The 22,195-nt window shown below is 41.2% G+C and overlaps 1 protein-coding gene across 1 annotated transcript in view; it reads left to right on the top strand.

Annotated features, from left to right (window-relative positions):
- The first annotated feature begins 13,204 nt into the window (after window positions 1–13,204).
- The window catches only part of TMEM178B (transmembrane protein 178B), a 384,552-nt gene continuing 375,561 nt past the window's right edge, over window positions 13,205–22,195 (top strand). Inside the window, exon 1 of the mRNA XM_037836011.1 lies at window positions 13,205–15,009. Coding sequence (XP_037691939.1) covers window positions 14,628–15,009 — 382 coding nt within the window. The 5' untranslated portion in view covers window positions 13,205–14,627. The remainder of the gene's footprint in view (window positions 15,010–22,195) is intronic.

Genomic DNA, 22,195 nt, shown 5'->3' with positions numbered 1-22,195 from the left:
GCGTAAGCAGTTCTTCCACAGGCTCTTAAACAGGAAATGGACATAAGGTTGATGAAAAGAAACATTAGTTTCTATTAAAAATTTTTTTTGCCACTTTAAACCTAGCTTCCTTTATGTTTTCTATGAATATTCATTCTATTAGGCTTGGTTTATAAAAATTTACTTGGAATTCTAGGATTTCAGAGCTGAAAGAATGCTTGAAGATAAGTTTCCTTTTGTGGATGATAAAGGAAGAGACAAGTTTAATATTTTGCCCGCAGTCATACAGTTGGTGGGTGGTAGTTGGTAGATTACATTATAGCTCTCCAGTATATGCTCCCTTTCCTGTAAGAGGATTTACACATCCCTGCCTGTTGCCATGTGCCTGGCAGTGTCTCCTACAGGCAGAGGATATTACTCTCCCCCTTTCCCCATTTCAGACTTGGCCATGTAACTTGGTTCGACCAGTGGACTGGGAGTGGAAAACAGCATGCCAGTTCTAGGCAGAAGCTGAGTCAAATTGAGTTCTGGCTTTCTTCAGCCACCCCTGCCATTCATTGACACTTACGTATCAGAACTTTAATCTGGTATTTAGTGGTTGTTGGTGGCAGTAGCAAAAGTTTATTCACCAGGTGAGTTCTGTGGCATGAAGTTGAGCCCTGAGATTTTGTTCCCCCAGCTCTCCCATTGATTCTATGAGCTATTAATATCTTTTAACAAATTCCTTTTCTACTTAAACTGATAAAGATTCTATCTTTTTTCAATTAGGTATCTCCTCTCTCTACTTTATAGACATGCTTTCAGAAATATCTTTTTTTATGATGAAATTTGCCTGCATGATTTCTGATAAAATGAGAATAGGCATGTGGATATGTTTAAATTTTTTATGTTTCCCCCCCCAGTAGTCAGGCTAACAAAGATTAAAAAGATATTTTACTCAGGATACATGAGGTTATGAGGAACTAAGAACTCTCACAGTCTTCTGTGGGAAGGAAAATTACAACTTTTTGTATGTAATTTATTAATACAGCTTTAAAAAGCCTTAGAATTATGCATACCATTTGTTTCATCTGTCAATTCTACAACCAAAAATTATCCTAAGTAAATGTCAGTGATGTATGCAAAGATACAGCAAACAAGAATGCTCATAAAAGCATTATTTATAATATAGAAAACTTAGAATTTACCTCCAAATCAAGGGCTGATTGATAAACTCTAGTACATCCATAAATGGAATTCAGTACAGCCATTAAAAAGAAAGGGTTGTAAAAGGATTTTTGTCAGTACAAAAATGCTCTTGATAAATAATTAAGCAAAATATGGAGGACACATATTGAAAATATTTTTGTATATATTTATAAATATGTATTTTTGTAAATCTAATTTATCATCTATCTCTACCTATCGATCTCTGTCTCCATCTTCTCTCTATCTACATATCAATCATCTATCTACCTATCCTCTATATCTGTGTGTCTGTGTGTCTGTCTGTCTGTCTGTCTATCTATCTATCTATCTGAAGCTGAAACACCAAAATGTTGGCAGTAGATATTCTGAGTGGTTGGATTATAGTTGAGTTTTATCTTCTTTTTGATTCTCTGAATTTTCTAAGATTTGCATAAAAAATTCCAGAAAAAAAGTACTAAACATTATTTTTAAAAACTTTTATTGGTTTGTCAAGGGCTAATGGATGGGAGCACTTGTTAAAAAATCACAACTGAAGGGGGTAAATCCACAAGTCCTCTGGTGCCCTGTTGATGGGGGTGAAATTGGGAATTGGGAAGAACCTCTCCAAGGAGAGTGTTCATGTGGTCTGGCTTGGTATATCTAAACTGACCCATCTATGTGCAGACAAATGATAGGATGATGGAGCAACACCTCATCCTCATCCTCTTGTTTTTTAAATAAACCCTGATAATTGCTGTTATCAGAGGAGAGAGAGCAGTTTCCTTTTTAAGATCTCTAACCTCAGCCTAAGCAATGAACCTATACAAGTCAGTCAGTTATATACACACACACACACACACACAATTTACTACCATGCTGAAGGTTCCAAGTATAGGTATTTATAGTATTGACTCTGATCAATGTAGACTTCTCAGATTTTCAAACAGGGCTATATGATTTTGTTAAAGCCTAAATAGAGAGAGGTGTTTTAGTATTTGTGTTCTAAATTGATTACTTTGCCTTCAGCTAGACTCAGCATCGTAGTCACTTCTAACATAGTCACTGCATCTTACTTCAGGTTATTTTCTCCTGGGGGTTGGTTGATCATCATGAATATTATAACCATAATCTTATCATGTATTCTCTGCTTCTGACCCTAAGCAATCACCTTCATCCCTATTGTTTCCTAGTTCTGTGGTCTGTAGCAGATTCATAGTGAGAAGAGTGGGATTTGGAGTCAGCTACATCTAGATTTAAATCCCAGCCACAGTATTTACCAGCTGGGTTATGTTGGACACCTATTTATTAGCAGGGTGAAGAGTGACTCTCTTCATCTGATAAAAGAGGATAACATCACTTTATAACATTGTTGTGGGAATTAAATGAAAAGTCCTTTGTGCAATGCCTAGCACAAAGTAGGTAACCAACAAATGGGAGCTGGATGCTCATTGCTACTCTTCTAATCTGCCTTCCCTTTCAGTTATCTGAGTTGACTCGAGGGATTCTGGCTTTGCTTGCAGGACTCCTTGTACTGTCCAGAATCTTGCTGTCAGTCCACAATTTCTGTATCTTCTCTGGTCCCCTTTCCTTTCTCATTTCGTGGATGTTTCGGGTTCCACTATCTTGCTCCTTGCTTCCTTCCCGTGACTCCTCTAGTTCTGGGGTGGTCACTCACCTTTTCCACCTCTGCTTGGCTCAGGTTAGAGCTCCGACCCGCTCGGGCCCTTCCCACAGCCGGCTCCTAATCTTGGCAATATCATTAAAGTGCTTCTTTGTAGCACGTGCCCATCAGATCAAAACATAAAGATCCATCTGAGGAGGAGAAGGACTTGGACTTGCAAATGTTATTAAAGGATGGAGAATTTAAAGCAATAAGCAGAGAATGTGGAAAAGACCATGATTTTTTTCCTCTTGGAAAGACTGTCAAAAAAAGCAAGGTAAAAAATACAGTTAAAAGCACTTAGAACAGCATTATCTCTAAGGGGAATATTTTTAATTTTGGATGTCAGTGGCTTTTTTGTAGATTTTGCACTTTTGAATGAATTTGGTCAGTTGGAACTCATGGAAGCCTGGTTACACAGAGAATTAATCATACATATGAAACTCTGAATGCAAGTCCCTTTATTATTTTAATATGACCATTATTTTTAGACAATTAAGTAATACACAGCAATTATAGAAAATCTAGAAAATACAATACCTTTAAAGAGAGTATAGCTAATTCTAACATTTTGTTGTATTTCCTTTTCATATATATTTCTTTACAAAATTTGGATCATATTTCATCCACAGTTTTATATCCTACTCTTTTCACTTACCAGTGTCTTGAGTATTTTTCTATGTCCTTAAATATTCCTCTAAACATTATTTTTAATAGCTGCTTCTCATTCCATTGAATGACTATATTGTGATTTATTCCATTAACCTTTATAGTTGAACATTCATGAAATCCTATTATGAATAACACTTCAATGTAAATATGTGAACTTTCGTTTTTGAGTATCAATCCAATTATACTCTTAAAATAGATTCTTTTTCAGCACTTCCCCACTTCCAGGGTACTCAGGCTGTTTCTGGAGCTCTGGCTGCTGTTCCTGAAGCACCATAGAGGTCAACTACCATGGGGCTAAATGACCCTCTGGAGGACTGTTTCTACAGCTCCTGGGAGAGGGCTCTTCCCAGTGATTTTAGCTGCTTGACACATATGAGATGGTAAGCTTTACAGAGAGCAGCTCACTGGCTTGTTACCAGTGAACTGCTTTCTGCATCTGTGTCAGCAGTTGCGGGCTGTGGCCGTTTGAGCACACTGTAATGCAATGTCCTAGGCAATACCTCCAAGCCTTGAACAGGTCTTTGTTGGAAAGTGGGATGCTTTGTAGTAAGGCCAGCATGTACAGAAAGTGGTAGAGAACACATCTCTTGTCCTGTGTCCTCAAAACAAAAGAGAACTGCATCTGAATGCCTTTAAATTTTGCGGGTTGTGTTGCTGCAGATGTTCCAGATAGATACTGCTTTGAAGTGTTGAGAGGATTTGAGGGTGGAAGCACTTAGTTAGATAAGAAAAAAGACAAAACAATTAACTTGCCAAATCTTTCCTCCCAGATAGCATGCATGCAGTAGATTCTTGAATAAGGCAGTATCACTTCTCAGCAGTGATGGACTTCCATTTTCTTGCTTCTCTTTGTGTTCCAATTAATGGTTCTGTAGTTACACACGGTTTAGGGTGGATTTTTTAACACTTGCACACAGTCACTGAGGAAAATTGCAATATTAAGCAATTTGTTTTGCTCTTAAAGTATGTGTATTTCTAGACCTAACCTGAATTTTGGCCTAAAATCCAGAAACATTCTTTGCACCACATATGGCACATAGTTTGAATTTGTTACTAGAGATGTGGCTTTAACTGAGCCTATAGTCATGAAACTCTTTGAAGAAACTCGGAGATTATTTATGATATATTCTGAATCTATCCACAGATGAGACACATTTAAATTTGATCTGTGGGCATTTTAAGACACACAATGGAAATGCCCACTAAATGTTGTTAAAGCAATTAAATTTAATTTAGACAAGATATAGGATGTACTATGAGAGCTAAATGAAACAACAGAAGGTCCTCAGACAAAGAGCAAAATGTGGTCTTTGGTGGAAAATGAAATTAATTGTGGATTTGTGCTATCTACTATTTTTTTGATATGAATTGTTGAGTGCTATTAATAAGGTAAGCAAAAGTAGACCTAAGTTTGGCAATTTCTTATTTAAAGGGACTAAAAATATATTTTTAAATTTGAAAGAAAATGGGTTTCCTAAATAGCAAGAAATCACATGTGAAATCAGAAGTGATATTCCAAGAGAATATAAGGAAATTAGAACAAGAAAATGAAAATATTTTCATGACTTTAAAGGAGAAGATTCATGTAGAAATAATCTCAAACTATTATCAGTAGAGACTATTCCCAATCATTATAGATCAAGACAGTTTTTTTTTTTTAATTCAGTTTTATTGAAATACATTCACACATCATACAATCATCCATGATATACAATCCACTGTCCACAGTATGATAACAGTTATGCGTTCATCACCACAATCTATCTCTGAACATTTTCTTACATCAGAAAGAACCAGAACAAGAATAAAAAATAAAAGTGAAAAAAAAAACACCCAAATCATCCCCCCATCCCACCCCATTTGTCCTTTAGTTTTTATCCCCATTCCTCCACTCATCCATACACTAGATAAAGGGGGTGTGATCCACAAGGTCTTCAAAATCACACTGTCACCCCTTGTAATCTACATTATTATATAATTGTCTTCAGGAGTCCAGACTGCTGGGTTGGAGTTTGGTAGTGTCAGGTATTTACTTCTAGCTATTCCAATACATTAAAGCCTAAGTAAGAGGTGTTATCTATATAGTGCATAAGAATGTCCACCAGAGTGACCTCTCGACTCCATTTGGAATCTCTCAGCCACTGAAACCATTTTGTCTCATTTTGCATCCCCCTTTTGGTCAAGAAGATACTCTCAGTCCCACGATGCCGGGTCTACATTCATCCCCGGGAGTCATACTCTGCGTTGCCAGGGAGATTTACACCCCTGGGAGTTGGGTCCCACGTAGGAGGGAGGGCAGCGAGTTCACCTGTCGAGATGGCTCAGTTAGAGAGAGAGAGGGCCACATCTGAGCAACAAAGAGGTACTCAGGGGGAGACTCTTAGGCACCATTACATACAACTTTAGACTCTCCTTTGTGGTAATGAGCTTCATAAGGGCAAGGTCCCATGCTCAAGGGCTCAGCACATCAAACCACCAGTCCCAATGTTTGTGACAACATACGCTAGGGGATCAGCATCTCAAAGTTTAGAGATAGGCCTTACAATTCAGGGATAGAGTTAAGTGCTGTAAGAGCTTACAATCTAGGTACTATTACAATTATTGTGTCCACGTTAGGCTATGTTCTAAGATTCAATTCTGAGTTTACACATTGTAGTTAGTCCATATTGGTGAGGCATCATTGCTCTCACCATGTTTTCTCCAACACTTTTACTCCTATATATATATTTTCCTACAATTTTATAGACTTATATTCACATACCATACATTTATCCACAGTGTACAATCAGTTGTTCATGGTATCATCATAAAGTTGTACATTTATCACTACAATCAGCATTTGAACATACTGATTACTACAAGAAAAATTGGTTTTTTTTTTTTTTTTTTTTTTTTAGCAATAAGAAAAAATGTTAAAAAGAAAAATAACATGTCATACAATACAGTATACTACTAAGGACAGCAAATAACACCACTACCAAGAATCCCATATTACTCCCCTATATCCCTTTCTCATATACATTTAGCAATGGCGTATTGCCTTTGTTACATTTAATGGAGGTATATTACAATGTTACTGTTGACCATAGACTCCAGTTTGCTTTGATTATGTTTTTTCCTGAATACCATCCCTTTTTCAAATTTCTACATGGTTGACATTCATTTGCTTTCCCACATGCAAAAACATTTTTATATTTGTATATTTAGTAACAGTCATTGGCCACTCCAGTTTTTGCCACATTATACAGTCCCAGTCTTTATCATCTATCGTTACCTCTGGTGTCATACATTCTCCTATCCCACCTCTTTCAGCTTTACTCACAGACATCTTTGTTCAGTGTACTTACAATACCATGCTACCATCACACAGCATTATGCTATCTATTTCTGGATCTATGCGATCAATCCTAAACATTCTGTAGTCCTTCAGCATCAAATGGCTGATCTCTGCCCTCTTTCTATCTCCTGGTCGCCTGTTTGTCAGCTTTTAACTCCCAAAGTTTGTTCATTAATATCTGTTCATATTAGTGAGACCATACAGAATCTGTCCTTTTGTTTCTGGCTAACTTCACTCAACATAATGTCCTCAAGGTTCAGCCACATTATTACATGATCCATGTCTTTGTTCTGTCTTACAGCTGCATAATATTCCATCATGTGTATATACCACAGTTTGTTTATCCACTCGTCCTTTGATGGACATTTGGGCTGTTTCCATCTCTTGGCAATTGTGAATAATGCTGCAATAAACATTGGTTTACAAATGTCTGTCTGTGTCTTAAGTTTCAGTTCCTCTGAGTATATACCCAGCAATGGAATAGCTGGGTCATATGGCAAATCTATATTTAGCTTCCTGAGGAACCTCCATACTGTCTTCCAGAGTGGTTGCACCATTCTACATTCCCACCAACAATGAATAAGTGTGCCTCTTTCTCCACATCCTCTCCAGCACTTGTCATTTTCTGTTTTTTGGATAATGGCCATTCTGGTAGGTGTGAGATGATATCTCATTGTGGTTTTGATTTGCATTTCCTTAATAGCCAGTGAAGTTGAGCATTTTTTCATATGCTTTTGAGCCATTTGTATTTCCTCTTCAGAAAAATGTCTGTTCATGTCTTTTGCCCATTTTTTAATTGGATTGTTTGTCTTTCTGTTATTGAGATGCAGGATTGCTTTATATATTCGGGATATTAAACCCTTATCTGATATGTGGTTTCCAAATATCATCTCCCATTGTGTAGGTTGCCTTTTGACTTTTCTGACAAAGTCCTTTGATGTACAAAAGTGTTTAATTTTGAGGAGATCCCATTTGTCTATTTGTTCTTTGGTTGCTCTTGCCTTGGGTGTGAGGTCTAAGAAACCACCTCCTTTCACAAGATCTCTAAGATACTGCCCTACATTTTCTTCTAAGAGTTTTATGGTCTTGGTGCTAATGTTTAGGTCTTTGATAGATCAAGACATAGTTTTGATTGCAGGAGATTTGGACAAAATAAGCAATGAATTGCGATTTTTGTTTTTTTTATTCTAGCATTGGAAAATTCGGAAGAAGAACTTAAGAAATACGGTATGATCTAGATATTACCTAAATTGTAAAAACCATGATATAAGTGGCAATGATTTATATCATAAATCATTACAATATTTTCTGCATTAACAATAACTTATCATATGTGACAATTATGCTTGAACATGATCTGTAAAATTTCAAATGTAAGTATTTCTTTAAACATTTTATTAATACTTCCAGTAAAAGTATTCCTGTCTCAATAGAGTGAGGTTTCCCCAATTTGAAGTTAGTAAAAAAATTATCTAAAAACTATAATGAATAAAAAAGTCATTAAAAACAATTGGCATTACCATCAATAGAAAACAAGTTATGTGGAAATCTTTTTTTCTTTTTTTAGAAATCTTGATTATAACAATAAAAGTAATGATTTTTTTCTGAAATAAAGATCAAGAAAAATAAGGCTTGTGAAATTTATATAATAATTTGTGAATGATGAACACACTAATTTTATTACTCATCTGAGCATCACTGACCCATCAACAGAACATTAAGACATGAGCAATAAAAATTGGATTGTTTTTACTATTTTGCTAACATTCATTCACATATAACACATGTACACACATTTTAAAACCTTGTAATCATGAAGGTATTTGTCAAGGTATAAGGATAAAATATATTGTTATTTAATAATTTGTCAGTGTGACATGATTTTTAAATATTTAGATGTATGTTTGTGGGCTTACAGCTTGTACTCTTGCTCTGGGCTCTTTCAGTGTTAGGGGTAAGCTTGCCTGCAGCTGAGCGGTGACAGTGGTTTCCTGCTATTAACTTCATGTTGCCTAATTGACTTCTTGGCTCTTCCATCACCCTTCCATTTTGCACACATGAGCATATATATGTATATTTTCTTATGTTCCCCCTTTTTTTTCCATGAAAGGTAGCATACTAAAGATACTCTTTGTCCTTTGTGCAAGTGTTTCTACAGGCTAGACACCTAGAAAAGTACATCTACTGTGTCATTAGAAACAGGCAATTTTCACCTTAACAGCTACTACAAATTGCCCTCTAGAGTGGCTGGATCAGTTTACACTCCCACTGGTGGTACTTGAGAGTCTGTTTCCCTATGCCCTGGCCAACACTGACATTAACAGACTTGCAAATCTTTTTCCCATCTGATGGGTGAAAAGCAGTATTTTATTTTAGTATTTTAAAAATTTGTATTCCCCAGATTACTAGTGAGGTTGAGATTTTTTCATGTTAAATTTTCCATTTGAATTTCTTCTTCAGAAAATTGTCTTTTTATATATTTTGCCCATTTTTGTGTTGTATTTTTGTGTTTTTTTCCTATTTGAAATATTTCTTTATGCAGGAGATGATCTTATTCATTTTACACTATTCCTAGTTTAGGAAGAGCATTTAAATATCAAGAACGTTTGCTGGGTTTAATTGGTTGTCTTTTCAGTTTCTAGTGAGATGATCAAATGGTATTTATTTGACCTATTGATAAAAGGCACCTGTAATTGTAAGAACTTTAAAAAAGCAGAGCAGTTAAATATTTTATGGGCAAGAGGAATGATGCCAAAGTGGGGCTTTTCAAAACATGTTTAGAAGACAGCTTGTTAGAACAGGGGGTGTGTCTAAGAGTGTGATGTCAGTTTTAGAAAACAGACTGAAGGTTTGTGCTGGGTCCTTTGTGGGGATGGCTAAGAGATTTGAGTTTTAATGTATAGGCAAGATGGAACTACTGCAGAATTTTGAGTAAAGGATAGCTGTAGAATTTAAGAAAACTAATGTGGTGGTATGGTGGAGGAAGAAGAAAATAAAAGCAAGAGGAGGACTTAGATACCCAGGTATGAGATGAAAAGGGCCTGAAATCAACTTTTGCTGTAATGACCCTAATGATGAAGACAGGAAGAAAGGTAATTAACCAAGGCATTTAACCAAATCAGTATGACTCTCTCATGAGCTGAGATTTAGAAAGAACGTCTTTAAAAGGAAAGAAGTGTTCCTATTCAAGCATAAATACTAGTGTATCATAGACTCAAGGAACTGTGTCAGGAAGGCAAAATTCCAAATGACTTTGGATTACAAATAATGCCCAAACTGTGCAAAGTGACATTTTTAACTATGACAACAGTATTAAGAATAAATATGTGGTCTTTTCTCTGGGCAAATGGTGTAATATTGATAAATCACAAAGAGAAAGCACACCTCATCAACTTTTAGTTTCTTTCCAACTGACAATATCAAGGTGAGTGATTTTCAGAATGAAGGTGGGGTATAGAGTACTACAAATATGATAACTGAAGACAGTTTAGAATGGATTTCTAACTTTTAAGAATGTCAGTTTCACAAACTGCAAATCAATGAAGTTAATGCCAATTCTGGGCAAGATCCTAGGGTACATACAAAAAGGATGATTTATGGGCTCCCAGAAGAAGAAGTGGGAATCATTAGGCCTCTACATAAGTCTTGTAAAAACATCACAGACTGACACATTTTTTTTCTTCACAGATTTACAAGATTGGTAGATCAAAGAGGTGTTACCTAAAAGGAGCACTAATAATCAGGAGGTATCACAAACCAGAGACAAATTGGCATGAGGATGGACTGAACAAGGGATATTTAGCCTAGAGAAGAAGAGACTTAGAGAGAATATGATGACTAACATTAAGATTGAGAAGGATCAAGCAGAAGCTGGTCAATCACTTTTTGGGAAATGTTCTAGAAGAAATTCACACGTTATTGTATGGTTGACTCTAAAGTCCCTTCTGATTTTGAGAGTCTATGATCCTAGGACAGTGTTGGTGCAAATGGGAAGGAATGGGCTGGAAAATGCAGAGATAGTGATGATATAGCCAACTGGTTGGAAGGAATTGCAATAAGATGGAGGAAGGAAACCTAGATTGCCCAAGAAAAAAGAAAAGATAGTCATGTAGTCATAAAGTCTAGAGGACTAATTTACCATCTTCTTAGACCTGAAGATCAGAGTTATCCTAAAAATAGTGAGGGGCTGCCTGAATGTACACTTCAAAGGAGACTGTAAATCAACATCTTTCATAGGACTCTTGGGGTATTATTAAGGACAAACAATCCAAAATATAATTTGAACTGTTGTTCAGAAAAGAGGAGTACAGTGTGACAACTATTTGGGTCCTTTCCCCATACGGAGCCCAAGTTACAGAGCTGTTGAGAACCACAGGTTCGGGGGCAAGGCACATCCTTGAAGCAGGCCCAAGACACAGGCCAGGGGGAGAAGTCAAAAAGTAGGAACAAGACAGGGAGTGGAATAACTTAAGAGGGAGGAAAGGTAAGGACAAAACGAACAGGTACATTTATGGCCAATGCATAACTGCTTGGGCTTGCGGAGGACGGGCACCTCTTTAAGCTGTGCCACCAACTTCCTGAGCGACCTTGTAGATGTCATTTCACCTCTTTTTCTCCTCCCTACTACCAAATACAGGCATCCTGTTAGCCGAAAAGTGCTCTGGGTTTTGGGGAAGAAAATAGCTTTAGAAGTTTAAGAGGTTGTCTGCATGCACGCGAATTGTTTGCGCTTGTTTCCCTGTTTTCACCGTTGAGGGAGGGAGACCTGGTAAAAGAGAAAAGAAGGTGAGAAGACACTGTGGCCGAAGTCGCTCACTCTGCTTCATTATCCTAGAACGCTGGGGGCGAGAATGTGGCAAAGGGCAGGTACTTGCAGTCCCTCAACCAGCCCGGCACTCAATAACCCAGCGGGCATCCCCAGGCTCTGCTGTCCCTTCAGCAAATCCCATTGCTGAATCCAGGGGAAGAAAAGCGAGGCGCGCCCCTCCCCCACTAGATGGCACTGAAACGCCTCGTTCGCGATTTTCAAATTGCAGGAAGAAGGAAAAAAAGACAAAAAGAATATGGTGGAGGTGCGCTCATTTTGGTTCACAAACCCCGGTGTGCAAAGCAGGGTGCCGGGTACTCTTTCCCCAGAGCAGTTCTTTATCCGGCAGTGCGGACCCTGGGGTTCGGGGTTCGGGAGAAAATGAGGGGTGAGTATTAGAGAAAAAAACCCAGTTGTGGAACCTGCGAAGGAGGCCCCCAGCCTTTGCGGCGCTGTTTCACGTGAGCGAAACGGGAGGGGAGGATGAAGCGGGGCTCGCCTGGGGCCCACCCGCTCAAGTCTGGGGGTCCCACACTACCTCCTGAGTCCCCGCAGAGCCTAAATCCAGCCGCCACATACATATAAGGGCAAATCTTGCACCGAGGTTTCATTTTACCCTACTTCCCCTCCTCGAAGCCCCGAGCACTTTCAAAATATCTACTTCCCCGCCCCTCCCCCATTAAAATTCTCTTCCTCTGTCTTGAATGATTGAGTCATATATATATATATATATTTCTTTACCTGCTGAGGAGGGCGAACAGGTGGAGGTAGGGCTTGTGTCGGGGTGTCTGGTGCTGGCTTGGAGCTGGACTGGGGCTGGTCGTGATAGCCCGCGGACGCGGTCAGCCTAGGGTGGAAACGCCTGTAGCTAGCTAGCAAGGTAGCGCCTGTGGCTTTCTGGGGAAAACGAAAGATAAAATAAAATCCAAGACTTCCGCGACTGAAACCGATTACGCTCAGTCGCTCTGAATGCCGACTCCGCAATAAGCAGTCTTTTTTAAAAAAAGCTGGGGTCTATTTGCGCGAATTTTCCGCTGTTGAAAAAAAAAGAAACATGAGTAGGCAACATACCTAAATACATAATAATGCATGTAAACACGTTACATGCCACATATATGTATATGTGCATAAATATGGATGTAGTTGGGCATCTATCTATCCAGACACCATTGACTTGCCTGGTTAAAGAATAAGGCTTGCACATTTCGTGCCTGGGAAATGGTGCAGTTTATCTTTAAGGAAGCTAGAAAAATAAGAGATGAGGCTCACGTTGCACGGATGACATCACTAGCTTTTGGCTGCGCGCTCCGTGTTCTCGTCTGTGGGCTTTAGCCAAGGCTGCAGCGCCCGGCGCCCGAGTAAGCGAGCGCGGCAGCGGCTTCTTCCTGGCGCTTGCAGCCGGGAGATGAGATTTCCCGAGCTTTCCGGGCGCAGCCTGGACTCTCGTTCCTTCCGAGCAGCCGCCGAGCCCATGAGGCCTGGGAGCGGCCGCCGCTGAAGGAGAAGGACGGGAGGGGAAGCCGAGCGCCCAAACCTCCCTCCCCCCACTCCCGCCCCATTCACCTCGGCGACCACCGCACACCGGGAGCCGATTGTCGGGACGCGGAGGCCGGGACGGGATTCTCTGCATGCCGCAGAGTGAGCCGACATCTCGGCCTCTGGGTGGGATGGGAAGAAAATGGTGCAGTCTTAGAGCAGCTGACCCCAGTTGGGCAGAGCAGACGGGGTGCTAGAGTGCCAGGGGCTCAGGTGGCGGGAGAAGGGGACGGATTGTTTCGAGGTGCCGGGGCTGGTGGTTTTCTCAGTGCCTGCAGCCTTTTCTTTGCACATGGGCAGCACGTTCCCGGGGTTACCGGGAAGCCACAAGAAGTGAGGCGGAGGCGTCGCGGTGTACACCAAGGAAGAAGACTGCGCGGGGGAAAGCAGCATGAAGACTTCGGGCCTGGCGAAGAGGCCGGCTGCCTGCAGCGACCGCGCGACCTGTCCATGGTGTTGAAAGCGTCTTGCGCCCAGCTCCGCGCGTCCCGCGCTGTGCGTCCTGCCGGGTGCTTCCTCTTCAGCGAATCCCGTCCTTCGCGCCCGCCAGCTGCTGCCCAGTCTCCGCAAGCCCCGGGCCAGGGCTCATCCGGTAACGCTTCCCGGGTGACTGCGCCGCCCGCCTGAGGGGCCGCCTGAATGGCGAGGCCAGAGGCAGGCAACTGGGGAGCTAGCAGGGAAAGGTCGGCGGAGAACGCGCGCCCGCTGGGATCCCGCCTCTGAGTGCAGCGCCGGGCAGACGGAGCAAAGGACCCGCTGGTGACCAGAAGACGGAGGTTTTTAAAAGACCCAATCCAGAGAGGAAAAGACATTTCTGGTTGCGCGCCCCGGGTCTTAGCTTGCAGGCCGGAAGGGGTACAGTCGCTGAACGGGAAACCCAGACGGGACTGAGGGCAGCCGGCCTGCCATCTGGAGATTCCCTTCGTCGGCCGGCCTATCTGGGCCGTTTCAGTTCATCCAGTGGTCAAGTGGCTCCTCCTGACTGCGCTCCCAACCCCCGCCTTAAGGCGAATGGTCCGGTCGCCACTCTGCACAAAGAAACCCCAGAACCCACACCGCAGCAGAGGACGCTTAGTATTTAGTTTCCGGCCGGAGGGCAGCGGCGCCTGAAGCCTGGTCGCGCGCTAAGCCGGCGGGTCCCCAGCGGTCGCTTCCTGCGGGCGGGGAGGGGGCGGGAGGCGGCTGTGCCCGGCTCAGCCGTCGCCTGAGGCTGCACCTGTCCCGGAGGATGCTGAGGAGTCTGCGGGAACCTCTCCGGATCAGAACTTTTTAGTCTGCCCGTCTCCCCTCAGTTCCCGGGCCGCGCAGCGGTAGGCGGGGACCGCGTGTGCCGTGGGGGCTTCGCCGCGCCGGTTTCCCTTCCTGTTCCCCCCACCCCTGGCTCGGCCGCCCGCCGCTTTGTTTCGGGCGCGCGGAGGAAGGCGAGGCTGCGGCGGAACATGCCCATGGTGTAGCCCCGAAGCGGAGGCATGGCTGCCGGAAGGTTACTGCTCTACACGGGCCTCTCGCTAGCTCTCTGCGCCCTCGGCATGCTGGCCGTGGCCATCTGCTCGGACCACTGGTACGAGACGGACGCCAGGAAGCACAGGGACAGGTGCAAGGCCTTCAACACCCGCCGGGTCGACCCAGGCTTCATTTACAACAACAACAACAACTTGCCGCTACGGGCGAGCCGCTCGCGCCTGGACCGCTGGGAGGGGAAACTCCTCCGGGCCCGGAATCGCCGGCAGCTCTTCGCCCTGAGCCCAGTTGACGAGTGCAGTCGGCAGTACAACTCCACCAACATGGGCCTCTGGAGGAAGTGCCACCGGCAGGGTTTCGACCCGGAGATCGCTGCTCTCATTCGAAAAGGTAAGGGCGAGGCGCTAGGCGTGGCGCTGCGGAGAGCCCCGCGCTCTAGGCCCCGCAGCCCCCGCCCTCTCTTCCTCTGGCCATGGGGATGACCGGTTGGGTTTTCAGATCTCCTGGTTTCAGAAGGTCCAGTAATCCAGGTCTGGCTGAGCCTTGGAGCGGCCAGAACTTGCCTCCCAATAGCTGGTAATGGAGCGTGGCGCGTGGCGGAGGCTTACCGGGCCTCTTGTCTTGAGCTTGTCTGTTGGGTATCCCCTAGAATCTCGTGGTCCCAGGTTTTATGCAGCATAATGCTTCATCAGCCTCTGGGAAGAGAGGCTGTCTTAGAACATTGTACTGTAGGCAGAAAAGTGATGTGTTGCGGATAGACAGACTCCTAATTCTAATCTTTGTTTCAGATGTTGAACTGATTCAGGAAATTGGCGGAAACATCTGACAGGGAAGTCCTTATTCATGTCAGAAACGTTTGCTAAGTGCTGTAATATACCAAGCGTGGTGCGGGCATTGGGCATATAAACATCAAAAATCACAGCCCCTGCCTTATCGCAGCTTAAAGCCTGTTGGCCAGTAGCATAATATCACAATTCTTTATTCCTCCTTCTGAGAAATTGGTTGATGAAAGTGACTCTAGTGCACTGAATATTATCAGAATCTAATAAGCACAAAAAGTAGTTCTTTGGGCAACACCAAAGGGGGCACTTCAGAGGGAAAAAATACTATTACTAAGAGACATATAAAAATACCAAATTATGCTAAAACAGAAACAAACTGCATTTGCTAATGATAAAAAATTGATACTTTAATCCAATCACATAACAAATTTCTGCTTATCTGATGCAGTTTGTAAATCTTGTATGATTTATACTTTGGACACCATCATGTTCCATCAAAGCACTGAAATATCATTTGGATGTGTATTAATATTGCTCTGAAGAAGGGAATATGTTCTCTTTTTTGGTAGCTGTACCCTGAGAAGATGCCATACAGATTTTATGAATCTTGTCCCCCCCCCGCCCCCATTTCATTCTCTTCATTTATTAAAGGGTGATGACAAGGTGAAAACAGTGCTGTTATTTGCAAAGGGTTTTGAGGCCAAGGTATAAAACAGTTCTTCATGTCTCTTAATATTATAGTGTAGTGAGGTTTGCTGCTGTTTTAAAATAATATTCATGAAAACTGATCTTATAATGTTGAAATTCATCAAAATTGTTAGTTGGGAAAAAAGTCAATTGTCTAAGAATGACATGGTGGGTATGGTCTAGGTGGCCAGTTCCAATTTAGATGAGGTAGGTCCAGAGAGAGAATCCATCTTAATGTTTGTTTTGTATCTTCTATAGAATGGCCAGGGATTCTAGCTGATTGTTTTGGGTGTGTTAATACCACAAATATAATATTAGCTTCATTATTAGGCTCCTGCCAGAGCAGGTTGACCCATTTGGAACTCTACAACTTTGTAAAGAGGTATAGGATCAGTTACAGGATTCCAGAAGAGAGAAACGTGAGTTTGGATGTAGAAGTAGGAAAACGAAAGGAAGTCGCATCATTGTTGACAATGGATGAGTTTATAACAATTTTCAGATTCATGAAGTGCTATTTTATTGTCATTTTCTGCTTTCCTTAAAGTTGAAGTGGTAGAAAGTTATCTGAAATATGAGGAAGAATTCATGCTAATAATGACTGATGAACACTGGCAGGATTTGCTGAAGGACATTCTTGAATTTTTTTCCTTGAATGTCATCTAGAACACGATAAGTATCCCTCTGTCTGATATTGCTTAGCCCCATCAGAGAAAGGAGGGATGGAATTCATGGCTCCTGGTGGTTCCATTCAGTGCTTTGATTCCATGTTGCTCTGCCTGGCAGTCCAGCCAGAAAGGTTGACTTGGTCTGTGCACCAGAGGGAATGGTTACCATAGCGACATGTTCTTCCGGTAAATCTGGAAACACAGTGACAGGGAGAGGGATAAGGGAAGAATGTACAACATTTTGACTTTGTATCGACTGGTTTTTAATTGCAGCAACAGAAAATGGACACGGCACAGCAGGGGGATTGAATATACTGATACCTAGAGTTGGCAGGGCATTGTATTTCACTGGAACTAATGGAAATGCTGTTCCCCATCACCCCAAATACAGCAATCACTGTCAGCTGCAAGCACCCGGTTACCATGGCTGTTTCTGTCCATTTGACATTCCTGTTAGGTGTTATTGAGATAGATGGCATGCCAGCCTTACAAATCTTGAGAGACTTAAAGTCACTGTCTTCATTTTTAACCTCAAAACATAATCTTTGAAAACCAGATCTTCTTTTCTAAGCAGTAGTAGACACATTTTGGAAATCAGTGCATCTTGTATTAGCAGGATTCACAAACAACACATATAGACTGTAGTTCTAGATTTCATGAATGTTCTTTGTAGGTGGGCAGACTTTATAAGGAAGTTAAAGAAATTGATATCCCTATTTTAAAATTTAGGGCATTTTTGAGAAAGATATTTATCTCACATTATTCATTAGCAGCCTCAAAAGATTTCTTAGTCCTTTGTCTTTTTGAAACATCTTCTTAGATTAAAATTTTGGGGGATGTGTGTTTGGCAAGGGAAAAGGGAAATCAGAGAAAGACTGATTAAAATCTGTCAATATTATGGGAAAATTAGAGATTTATCTCAGTGATCATGTAGCCACAAAGAAGTCAGTTATTTGTTAAAACAATGTTCATTACCTTAGAGAGTGCTGTTTGTGCATTTCAAAATAAAACAAAAACTCCATGATTAATAAGAAAGCAAAAATCAAATCTATATCTGATTTGAAAATAAAGTCCTTTGGATTCATGTTCTTTATGAAATTCAATTTCTTCAGTGCTTGTCTGCAATGGCTGTAAATACAAGTATGCAGTTCTGGTTACTGTGTATTTATATGCTTGCTTTATTGAACTGTAAGTTCTGAAGGGCAGGAAAGACAAGCATTTGTTAAATACATCTACCAGATTTGGGAATTAGCTCATGCAAATTAGGTTCACAGAAATGTAACCATCTAGAGCTTATTCTAATTGTAGAAATTCTTTAAGAATTCAATGAAAAGATTAGTGAGAAAGTTGTGATTAAAAAATTTGAACCAGTGTGGCTATCAGGCTATGTTAATATTGTGACAGATCCTATATAATATACCAAAGGAAGAGTTCCTAAGCAAAGCTTTGCCAAAGAATAAGGGAAGCATGAAATACTTTTTTTTGGATAGCAAATGTCACTGAAGAGACACATACCACATACAGTCATTATTTTTCAGTTTAGATAAGATTTTAATTATTTGCTTCTTGAAGGTAGGGCTGGGTAGAGGATGCAGGAAGGGCAGATTACCCCAAATTCCCATTGAAGTTTCCATGAAGAGTTTTTCAATCATGTCCTCTTGTCTCCTTGCTTTTAAATCTCATCTTTGACTCACTAGTAAGTCACTGCAAGCACTGGAGACAGATCAATGACAGGATCAGTTTCTGAAATACAAGAGTCTTCCAGACCCATAGGAGGAGCAACTACAAGTAGGATTTTGTTCCAGGGGACTCTACAGGAACATTTTTATTCTTTGGTTTGTACTGAAATGCTATATTGAGATTGCTTGAAATAAGCAGACCTTCAACAGGGACTCTAAGAACTATTTTGTTGTTTGAAAATATGCCTTATAATAGAATTTGACCTGAAGAGCTTTCATAATCATAGAGTGGCTATCAATATCCTGAAAATTATTTTAATAAAACATTGAACATATTTAAAATTAATGTAATAAGCAGCTATTTACTGCATATGTACTGTGTGATTGGCACACATTGCTACGATGAAGGGAGGAATAGGACATTGTCCTCAAGCTTGTCATAGTCTGTTAGCATCACAGAGATGTAAATAAATAAATAGCACAGGATGGTTAAAGCAGCAACAGAAACAGATTCAGGGAAACACAGAGGAGGCAATGGTTAGTTCTGTCAGCAGTGGGGCACAGTAAGGGGGGAAGGGAGTTAGGGAAAGTAGCTCTGAGGAAAGGAAATCGGAACAAGATTTTGATGACGTTTAGAGGTGGAGGGGAAAGGCAGGGCGTTTCATGCAGAGGGGCCAGCACAGGTGTGGGCATGGACGTGTGAGATGGCAGTTCTCCCTTGATTTCCGGGGTGAGGGAGAGGAGCAGAAGAGGAATTGGGGAGGAGGCAAGGGCCAAGTCAAGGGCCTTGTGTACTACAGCTGTGCTGTCCGGTCGGGTAGCCACTAGCCACATGTGGCTATTTAACTTTAAAATGACCAAAATTAAATTTAAAATTCAGTTCTTCAGTCACACTACGAATGCTCAATAGCCACATGTGGCTAGTGGTTGTCCTCTTGGACACTGCAGATTGTGGAATGTTCTATCATCACAGAAAGTTGCATTGGACAGTGTTGCTCTGTTGCCTCAAAAATACCAAGTACTTACCTTGTTTCAGATGAGGATAATTAAACATGGTAACTTGAGCTTAAATTTAAGTACGTTATTCCACACTTTAAGAAACTTTACTACTTCAAGGTGTTGGGCAAAAAATATTAGTCCATAGTGAATTATGCTCAATTTTCCATCATTGACTCATAGAATTCTCACATGCTTCTGTCCCTTCTTTTCTTTCCTTCTCTGCAACCCCATTAAAAATAACTTGGAAGTTGACTGGGTAGGAAAGAGATTAATAATAAAAATAGCCAACATTTTATGCCATGTACTCTTCTAAGAGTTTTACATATGTTATCCAGTTTATTCTTCATAACCCAAAAGGTGAGTATTATTATTTTTGAGGAAATAATAATGCAGATGAGGAATCTGAGATACATGAATGTCAAATATCTTACCACGTCCTGTAGTTAGCAAACAAAGGTGTCAGGATTTAAATTCTGTCTCTGGGTGTTGTTGCTCATCCACTGCACTTTCCTGTCACCACAGAATCTGTTCAGGCTGGGGGAGGGGAGGGAGAAGAGGCTGGTATATTCATTCTCCAAATTGAACAAAAATAGGAAGGAATAATTTTAGAATCTCACCAAGGTGAGACTTGCTTGAGTGGAGAGGAACCCAGAGAACTCCAGCTCAGTACTGGAGAGGAAGGAGAGCCCCCTGAGATGGCTCACATGGCTCCTTTTGAGACCCACTGTCAGAAACTTGTATGCATTTCATTGTGTAGTTTTTGAGTATTTACTTTGTTCACTGTGATAGATGCTGATGATTTAGGCATGAAAGACATAGTCATTCATTTGACAAATATTTATTGAGGGCCTACTATGTGCCAGGCATCAAGTCCAGTGTTGAACAACACAGAGAAGCTTACATTCCAGGTCAGAGAAACAGGCAGTAAATAAAGGCATATGGAATAAAACTAATATCTCATAAAGAATCAATGTGTAATATAATGTGAGGTAATGAATGCCATGAAGAGTCTTTGCTCTTAGGAAGCACAAATGGGAAGATGGAAGTAACCCCCAAATTAAATAGTTCTGTTAGTTTTATAATATATGTAGGCATTTGTTGCAGTGGGGAAAAGAGGGGGAGAATTTAAAGCAGAGGGGAGGAGTTCGGGAGGTTTGTAGTGGAGAAGTCTCCCAGGCCGAGTTTCTGCATGCTCTGCTGAGTCATACATTCCTGGAGGACAGGGACGGTTTAATTTCTAAAACATTTGTTGTTTCTGTACTTAGTAGGGCGTGAAAAACTGTTTGATGATTGATTAAAAACTTAAACCAAAGACATACTTGCTCATGGGCAAACACCTCTTATGGTGGTTTGGCGCTGTATGTACCCCAGAAAATCATGTTCTTAAAGCTAATCCGTTCCTGTGCGTGTGGACCCATTTTAAGTAGGATCTTTTGATAAGGTTACTTCAGTTAAGGTGTGGCCCAGGATGGGTCTTAATCCTTTTACTGGGGCCCTTTATAAGAGAATGAAATTCAGACAAAGAGAAAGAAAGGCATGGAAGCAAGAAGCTGAAAGCAGTGAAACCTGAAAGAGAAGGGAGAGACCAGCAGATGCCTCCATATGCTTTGCCACGTGACGGAGGGGTCAAGAATCGCCGGCAGCTGGTCTTGGTGAAGAAAGCATCATTTTAATGATGCCTAGATTTGGACATTTTCACAGCTTCAAAACTGTAAGCATGTAAGTTAATAAATTCCCATAGTTAAAGCCAATGCATTTTATGGTGTCTGCTTTGAGTGACTTAGCAAACTAAAACACCTAGGAACACTCATGGCCTTATATATAATGTGTGTATCCCTGTGCATAGAGATGATATGTAAGTCCATATGTAAACACTCTAGGTCACACCTGCTAGTCCCCTCCTCCACGTCATTCTGAAATGCAACTAGCCTGAGAGTTGATGATCAGGGAGAGGAACTCTGTAACTTGGTGAGAAGATGCTTGGGTGGGGAAGGGAGGGATGGAGTAGGAAATGCTTTTTCAGTACCTGCTGTGTGCAGAGCCCTTTGCTAACAATTCCTGAGATTACTGTCCCATGTAGTTGGATCAAGCTCTTTTACAGGAGGTGATGTCTGTTATCAACTGGATCAAGGATCAACTGGTCCTGGAACTCACGGGTGAGCTCTTTTTATTGAGTCAACAATGTTACGAGCCTTATTTCTGTTCCAGAAATATTGTTTTACAGTAGGATCCGTAAAGATAAATTAGAAGATTGATTTTGTATATTCCACTTTGAGCTGGCAGTTAAAAAACATTTTCTTCCTCTCTAGTATTGCTAGTAATCCTAAGATCCTCATAAAGAATCCCAAACATACTCTAGGTTAGTTTTACCTTTTATTCCCACCTACCCCCTCCCTATATACACCCAGACATTAGCAGTTAGAGTGACAAATGTTTATTCAGATGTGGATACTTTCATAACTCCTTATCACAAACAATAAATAGAGAGTGGAGGGAGTATTTGACTTGGTAGATGACTAGACATCGGAAATATTATTCTAATGTCTGATTGGATGAGTGCTGTTTTTGAGAGAATGCATGTATTCTTTTAAAGGACTCCATTTCATTTCCCCATATGTAAAATAATGGGTTTGCATTGTATAACCCCAAAGCCCTTTCACATTCTAATGATTGATGAGAAAGGTAGATTTAGATGATAGAGAGTAAATAATAGGTAAATCATTGAGAGAGAATGAAAAGGAGGGGAAAGGAAAGGGGGAGAATG

Source organism: Choloepus didactylus, chromosome 5 (genome assembly GCF_015220235.1).
Source record: "Choloepus didactylus isolate mChoDid1 chromosome 5, mChoDid1.pri, whole genome shotgun sequence".
NCBI lineage: Eukaryota > Metazoa > Chordata > Mammalia > Pilosa > Megalonychidae > Choloepus > Choloepus didactylus.
Note: the sequence above shows the minus strand (reverse complement) of the source record. Positions and strands in the feature narration are given on the sequence as shown.